The sequence below is a fragment of the Pundamilia nyererei genome, unplaced genomic scaffold (assembly GCF_000239375.1).
Source record: "Pundamilia nyererei isolate P.nyererei 1_Seehausen unplaced genomic scaffold, PunNye1.0 scaffold00033, whole genome shotgun sequence".
Lineage (NCBI taxonomy): Eukaryota > Metazoa > Chordata > Actinopteri > Cichliformes > Cichlidae > Pundamilia > Pundamilia nyererei.
Window position 1 is genome coordinate 2,410,322 of NW_005187434.1, and position 8,684 is coordinate 2,419,005.

At 39.4% G+C, this 8,684-nt stretch overlaps 1 protein-coding gene across 1 annotated transcript; it reads left to right on the forward strand.

Moving 5' to 3' along the window:
- Positions 1-2,897: 2,897 nt before the first annotated feature.
- On the forward strand, positions 2,898-5,457 carry star (steroidogenic acute regulatory protein). The gene is made up of 7 exons (XM_005729491.2): positions 2,898-3,067; positions 3,223-3,330; positions 3,456-3,583; positions 3,689-3,847; positions 3,978-4,162; positions 4,272-4,365; positions 4,469-5,457. The coding sequence occupies exons 1-7, from the start codon at positions 3,004-3,006 to the stop codon at positions 4,586-4,588; spliced, it is 858 nt and encodes a 285-aa protein (XP_005729548.2). The 5' UTR covers positions 2,898-3,003; the 3' UTR covers positions 4,589-5,457.
- Positions 5,458-8,684: the final 3,227 nt, after the last annotated feature.

Genomic DNA, 8,684 nt, shown 5'->3' on the forward strand with positions numbered 1-8,684 from the left:
AAAGAGACCTGTTTTATGTGTTAATGTTGTCATTTTGAGCTAAAAATAAATGGCTAAATGATCATTTGTTTCCCATATGGTCATATCACAAAGAATATGCATCTGCTTAAATCAAATTCAAGTCAAATGGTTAAAAAATAATTTCACACACAAAAAAAGGAGCTACAAAATTCACCACACTGGGAAGGGTGAACTGGGTTGCCCGGCCCTGGCCACGAGGTGTCCCTTATTTATTTTTCAGGGAGTTGGCAACCCTATTTATACGACACTTTTGAAGAACAAAATTCAAGTTAAAATAGCATAAAGAGATTAAACTAAATAAAAGCAAGTAATAATGATAAACAATGTTCTATGAAAACTTTATTTTTTCCAAGACTATTAGGGGAATAACTGTACATCCAGTACATGTCACATATTTACGTTATTCACCACTTTGGTCCTGATTTTATTCAGTATTGTGAATTCACAAGAACAGAAATTTAATGCTGGAGGTTGAGTAATGAGCACAACATCTTTTCACATAGCCTTTTATGTATCTCATATACCTTTATTAATGCAGAAGTATTCAATCCATATGATATGAAAGTTAAAGAAAAGGAAGAAAAAAATTGTCCTAGTGTCAAGCCAAACAAATGTTGAGGATATTAAGCCGAAATGTTAAAACTGCATTACATCTCATCAGTTAGTAATGACTCCCTGTTCCAGGATCAAAAGCTAGAGCACTGGGGCGATCGTGGCAGTTGGCAGTTCATCTTGTAATCGGAAGGTTGCCGGTTCGAGCCCTGGCTCAGACAGTCTTGGTCGTTGTGTCCTTGGGCAAGACACTTCACCTGTTGCCTACTGGTGGTGGTCAGAGGGCCCGGTGGCACCAGTGTCCAGCAGCCTTGCCTCTGTCAGTGCATCCCAGGGCAGCTGTGGCTACAATGTAGCTTGCCATCACCAGTGTGTGAATGACTGAATGTAGTGTAAAGCGCTATACAAATACAGGCCATTTACCATTTCACTTACAGAAATGTACCTTCTTTTAAGACATAGAGTCTGACCCCTTAACCTTTACCAGCCTAGAATCTGCACTGTGTCCACTGTGGCCCAGAAATGGTTAAGACACTAGGAGTGTGTGTTCCCATGGTAAATAAAAAAAGTCACCCTGCAGAAGGCCAAATGGACTGATAGATGATTCCTGTCATCAAGCCAGAGGGACACAAGGTTGTAGGTTAAGGCTTTTTTGGTAATTTATTTATTTGATAGTGGTGATTTTTTAGGGGGTTTTTTCTGCATGCGTTCATGTTCACTAATCAGATGACCTGCAACTCACTTGACTGTTCCCGTGACTCTGAGCACATGCTTGACGTGCGGGGCCCACTGAGGCAATATTTCTGTTAGATAGCCAGGGTTTTTCTTGGAAGAAGCAAGCAAGGTTCACGAAAGACGTGAGCAGTTTGACAAAATATGTTTTTCACAGATGGTGGTGCAGCATCTGATGATTAACCAAGCCTTCAGGAAGAACTTTCAAGAAAAGTGTGATGTAATGGGCAGGCGGCAAAAGATTCATAGTGAAGTTTGGTTGCTTGCATTAAAATTTTATTGCTCTCTTATTATTGTTTAATCCTAAAGTATGTTATACAAAGTCAGTTTTCCTAGTATAAGGAACGCTTCTGTACATCTGTTTTGTATGAGCTGTTGTCAGAATATCGGCCGTGGTAAATACTGTAAATGTAAAAAAGATGTTTAAGGATGTTCAGTTCTCAGCAGCAAATTGTTATTCATACTTCCTGTCAGTTTGCACTTGAACAAAACAAAACATTTTGACACTCTCCCTGTTTCTTCACAGTCAAAACACTCAGAATATGCATTTTTGTCAGAATCACCCACAGTTACGTACTTCCTTCGACCTCAGGGTTACTTTTTGCTCCGGATAACTACAGCTCAGTGCATAGATGTGGTTTTAATGCTTGCTTTTTACACATATTGTTGCAAAATCAACCATTTTTGTTCTTAAAAGTTTTTTTTTTTAATCTTTTGCCCTAACGTAAATAAAAATTCCCAAAGGGAAATCATTTAATATGTAATGTAGAGTGTGAAGAAACACAGGGCCGTGGCCTGTGCATCTTCCTTTTATTTGCTCACTGATAAGGAACAATGCTGCCCCACATGGTGACATAGCTAAATGTGGGATAAACATTTTCTGTAGAAAAAAATATGCAACAATAAATCCTAAAAACCTTAAAAAGATTCTCAGAAATAGCCACTGAGATAGTTTATGAAAATCCACCCTATTTATCCATAGCTGAAACCTTTGCAGTTAAGGTCTCTGAGACTTAAAAACACGAGCAAAACCCTTTACAGCAGATGTCTTACGAACATTGTCCATTTAAAGCCATCTTCAAACACATTTTGCTGTTGTTTTTGTTAAAGGGAGCCCAAAGTCTCCAAGCACAACATTAAAGTTAATGTCTGATCATTTCACTCATTTATATTTCCAAGTACCATTCAGGGTTCAGTCATACTGGGAGAAGAAACAAGCCTAACTGAATGGAAAATTTTTGCCCTCAAATTCCAGAGAGTGTTTAGCATGTAATGGGCCATGAAGGGATGCATGAGTCACTCAGGGTCTCTCGCACTGACCTCTCTTTTGGGTGTTTTCATTGCTGACGAAAGGCTGTTTTTTCCCAGTGTCACCCACTGATATACTAATGTCTGTGTCTGCTTAAGTGAGCGAGGAGGAGGCCTGGATGCTGGACACAATCCCACAGAGTGTTTGTGAGAGTGTGGGGCATTCTTGTTGCGTGCGCGATGCAACCTTGGTGGCATGGCCATTTGTACAGTGAAATGTGTGTGTGTTTATCTGCACAGTGATAGCAAGGCGGCCTTGTGGGCAGTGCTCCTATATATATGGACCCAGGAGCTGGGCCATTTAGAACATTCACAGCTCAGAGAGAGTTTGAATCTCTGCAATCTTCTTGCCTTCACACAGTTTTTTCTCATCACTCTTCGAAACTGAAAATGCTGCCTGCTACTTTTAAACTGTGTGCTGGCATCTCCTATCGGCACATGAGGAATATGACAGGTGAGTGAACGAATCCACAAATTCATCCACAAATTCCAAGTTGCAGTCTACATGCCAGCCTGATGAGTAAAGAAAAAATGAAGACAGATGTTGTTCGATAATCCTTCTGGAAGTTCTGGTACAGTGACGGAGTATTTTCTGTCTGCGCTTTCCAGGTTTGAGGAAGAATGCCATGGTGGCCATTCATCATGAGCTGTACAGGCTGGCAGGTCCAGGCCCCAGTAACTGGATCAGCCAAGTCCACCGTCGAAACTCTCTTCTCAGTGAGTTGTTGTGATTGTTTCAGTCACTGTAATGCGAAAAAAAAGGTCATGCATGATCAGATTTTTTTAATCATAGAATAAGACATAAACAGGTATAATTCAGATAATTGCAATTTGGTTTTAAGGTTCTCAGATTAAAGAAGAGGGTTACAATGAGGAGGAGATGTCTTATTTGAAACAAGGTGAAGATGCACTGCAAAAGGCCATCAGAATCCTCAGCGAGCAGGACGGCTGGACCACTGAAACTGTTGCTGTGCGTGCATACATTATTGGCATCAAAGTCAAGTGTTTTTGTATTAGCTCCGCTATGAAACTTCACATTTTAACACTTCTCGTCCCCATTCCCTCTCTTCTGCAGGCGAATGGAGACAAGGTCCTGAGCAAAGTGCTACCTCATGTCGGGAAGGTGTTCAAGCTAGAAGTGATGCTGGAGCAACATCCTGATGATCTTTACAAAGAGCTAGTTGGAAATATGGAGCAAATGGGGGAGTGGAACCCAAATGTGAAAGAAGTCAAAGTAAGAAAGTTGAAAAATTAATGGTTATTGCTTCTTTTATTCTGTTATTTTAAAAGCGTACACTTACAACATGTTACACAAATATATCCAGAAATGTTAATTAATGATGCTTTACTTTGGAATTCTCCAGATTCTCCAAAAGATCGGCCAGGACACGATGATCACCCATGAGGTATCCGCAGAGACCCCCGGCAATGTGGTGGGACCCAGGGACTTTGTCAGTGTCCGATGTGCCAAGCGGCGAGGCTCCACCTGCTTCCTAGCAGGAATGTCCACTCAGCACCCAAAAATGCCTGAGCAGAGGGGTGTTGTCAGGTAAGCAATGGGGAGCCATCACTCCGGGGCATTACTTTATGGATGCACAGACTGTTTGCGTGCAGATTATTTTAAAGTGACACTGTCTGTTAATCATTACATTTCTCAGAGCGGAAAACGGGCCAACCTGCATAGTTATGAAGCCCTGCGCTGAAGACCCAAATAAGACCAAATTCACCTGGTTACTAAGTATAGATCTAAAGGTATGAATGATCAAGTTTGCATCTTCCCTTTCACTGGTATTAGATTTGTGTAAAAGCGTCATTTGATTCAAACTGACACTGGTTTTGTCTCTGTTATTGGCAGGGCTGGATCCCAAAGACAATCATAAACAAAGTGCTCGCTCAGACGCAGGTGGACTTTGCCAGCCACCTCAGGAAAAGGATGGCTAACAATGTTTCCGTGGAGATGTCTCCTGCCTGGTGACACTGTATGTCTATTGAGCTTTGGCACCAGAGACGTGGCAGAAAAGTAGCCTCTGCTCATTTACAAAAGAAAAAACCCAAAACTCATATTTATCTGCTTAAACTGCTGCAGTCGGTAAATGTGTGTTTTTCTTTCCCTAAAAAATAGAAAATCTGCCATGATTGTCTCTAACACCAGTCTTACAGACTGTGTGCTTTCATTGTTTTTAACCAGGTTAGGAATCGCCTTTGGCTTTTAGTGTCTCAGGTCCCTTTTTGGGTGTTTTAAAACAACTAGGCTAAAATCCTTCAGAGAGATTCAGTCTCAAACAAGTGCCCTGTAAATATAATGCTACTGATTAAAGGCAGGCGACAGTCATATAATAAAATTGTGGGGTGTTTAGAGCACATAATAACACCTTTAAGAGTTCTGATCACAAAGTGAACACTAAACTGCAAAGTGAAGAGAAACTGAATGCCATTTAAAATGTATATCCAGCACCACACCACTATAAACTGCAATGTTGGGTTTGTGGATTACTGATCTTAAGAGTCTGGGTTGGACCTTTCACCTGTGGCTCCGGTGTTGTTCACTCCTTGTTGTTTTCTTTTCTAAATTTGAACAGGCCAAGCTTGGAGAATTTATCTGTTAAATTTGAAAAGTCACAGAGATTGGAATTCTCTTGCAAAAGTCAGTGTATGCTTTCTGACATATTCATACATCATCATCATCATCCCACTTTGGCAGAAAACAGTCATTTATTGCCCCTACCTCTTCTGCGAAATTGCACTGTTATTTCATTGTTTTATTTATTGATATTTTGCAGATGTATTTGGCTATGAGCTATTGTAAGATAAAGCGGTGTTGAATAAATGACAGTAGAATCATTAGGGTGTGTGTTTTTGTGCTTTTTATTATGCTGTTGATGAATGATTTCTCTGCTCTTTCCTGTTGGGAAAAAACAGATAACATTAAACACTTTAAGTGCCATTTGCTTGACTTTTTTATTTGATCACAGAGATTTTTTAAAAATGACAGAAATTCAAATCCCAGTAACGGAAAAAACACACACAAGTAAAACACCAAGCTCAACATGAAACCAAAACTCCTCTTTTAAATAGCACAGCAATAATGATAAGAATTATTCCTCTTTGACGGGGAGGCGATGGATGGATTTAGAGGCTCTTTTTAAACCCGTGATGAATGTAGCTCATGAAAAATGTCTTCCTATCCCTTGATGAGTTTTCAGGCTGAGCGTTTGCCAGAACGAGCAGGTGTTTGGCCACTGCGAAATGTAAGGAGTCCAGCAGCTAGCAGTCCTATGCGAGCCAGCAGCACATTCCCCAAGATCAAGTAACAGTGGATTTCAGCCCAAACAGGAAATCTCTCCTCCATTACTGCCAGTTGTGTAACATTTTGCCTATTCTGTGTAGTTTTAGTTGATCCAAAATGTTTTGTAACTGCTCATTTTCTTGGCAGGGCAGATAGCAGGGACCTGGATTAGTTTAATTGCAGAGTATAGGTCTGACTTCCCATTTCTAATAAAAAATATATTAACCTGTGCTACTCGGGATGATGCGGTTATGTCATGCCACTAAAGCCTTAGTTTAGAGTGTGAGGTCAAATGGGAGCCATTTTCAAATTCCCCCATAGGGCTTTTTGAGAAATCCGGGGGTCCAGTTTGGTTGCATATAACTGCATGCACTTAAATTTTAAAGCATAGCATCCCCAAGTGCAGCTTGTTTACCGCATACCAAAGGATGTTCCCGGGGTAAGTAGATGTAATGTGAGTTGTAGCCATTTAGAGATAGTCTTTCACTAAAAAGAAAAAATTCTTGGATTCTTGGATAGGAAAGAGGAAATTATCCAGTGCAGATAAGCTGTGTAACCAGGAAGACTAAAAAAAGAAAAAAATATCTCCTTGGCACTGACAGCCTTGATTTTTTTTTCAAACCCATTTCCATCTGTGTGCCCTCGTGTGGTCTAAATTGAAGTCTGAATTTTAGGCGCATTCTTTCATCTTATAGAAAGGGAGAAAGTGCCAAGTCAAAAGTAAATTAGAATTTTTCAGAACCTTATTTTATTATTTCTGTTTTCGTTTTTCCTTTTTATTTCTTTTCGGAATAGATTTTTATTTTTTATTTTTTTACTACATATTGAGCAAGAAAAAGGAGCGAGAATCAAAGGTAACGGAAGGCGTCTCGATGTCCCACAGCTCCTGTATACCTGAACTCGAGAATGCGATGACGTAATGACGATAGAGTCGGACAGGAAACCACAATTCCCAAGATGCACTCGAAATTACCGGTGTTGTGCCCAAAAGTGATTGTCTGCCAGATAGTGATTGTCGTCCGCGGGAGCGCGCGCAGCTGCTTAAAGCTACAGCGCCCGGATTACTTGCGTTACCAGCTACTTCCGTGCAACTGATATAACGTGGGGGAAAAAACCCCAAACACATTTATGCCTTTGTTATTAGGCAAAGGTATGCATTTATGGAGCTTTAACGTTTCTTGAATTATGACGCTTATCAGAAGGCTGCTTTCAGTGTGTAGCGCAGTCACGAATGACTACACGCATCACGATGGAATAATTAATGTCTACAGGTTTAGTATGTCTACTCTCGTTGTTCATATTTGTTATAAGACTGTCGAATAGTAGTTAAAACAATAAAGACCTATTGTGCCAGTATCACCATGACTCTTTCTTGTTTGTTCAGAATAACGACTGAGAACATGGCATTTTAGCGCTACCAAAAAGTGATTGTGGCCTATAACTTGTCACTGAAACAATATTTCGGCTTCAAACTTGTTGGATATATTCCAGAAGGGTTACATGTGATATATTATATCCCAAAAACTCTCCAAGAACTGCTGAATAACTTGTACAGGAACAATAAAACTGATAATATGCCATTTCCAACCTGCCAAAAAGCGATTGTGGTCTATAACTTGTCACTGAAACAATGTTTCTGCTTCAAACTTGGTGGATGTCTTTCAGAAGGGTCCTATGTGACATGTTATATCTCAAACACTCTCCAAGAACTGCTGAAAAACTTTTAAAAGAACATTAATACCGATAATATGTCATTTTCAACCTGCCAAAAAGTGATTGTGGACTATAACTTGTCACTGACATACTATTTCTTCTTCAAACTTGGTGGATGTTATCCAAAAGGGTTACATGTGACACATTATATCTCAAACAGTCTCTAAGGACTGTTGAATAACTATTAAAGGACCATTAATACGCCATTTTCAAGCTGCCAAAAAGTGATTGTGGACTATATCTTGTCACTGAAATACTATTTCTGCTTCAAACTTGGTGGATGTCATTCAGAAGGGTCACATGTCAAATATTACATCTCAAACAGTCCCTCAGAACTGCTAAATTACCATTAAGGAACAATAAAACTGACAATATGCAATTTTCAACCTGCCAAAAAGTGATTGTGGCCTATATCTTGTCACTGAAACAATATTTCTGCTTCAAACTTGTTGGGTATCATCCAAAAGGATCATATGTGGCACATCATATCCCAAACAGTCTCTAAGAAATGCTGAATAACTTTTAAAGGAACATTAACATTGATAATATGCCATTTTAAGCCTGCCAAAAAGTGATTACCACCTATATCTTGTCACTGAAAAAATGTTTCTGCTTCAAACTTGTTGGATATCATCCAGAAGGGTTACATGTGACATATTATATCCCAAACACTCTCCAAGAACTGCTGAATAACTTTTAAAGGAACATTAATACCAATAATATGTCATTTTCGAGCTGCCAAAAAGTGATTGCCGCCTATAACTTGTCACTGAAATACTATTTCTGCTTCAAACTTGCTGCATGTCATTCAGATGGGTCATATGTCAAATATTATATCTCAAACAGTCCCTTAGAACTGCTGAATAACTTGTACAAGAACAATAACACTGATAATATGCCATTTTCAAGATGCCAAAAAGTGATTGTGGACTATAACTTGTCACTGAAACAATATTTCTGCTTCAAACTTGTTGGATATCATCCAGAAGGGTTACATGTGACATATTATATCCCAAACACTCTCCAAGAACTGCTGAAAAACTTTTAAAAGAACATTAATACCGATAATATG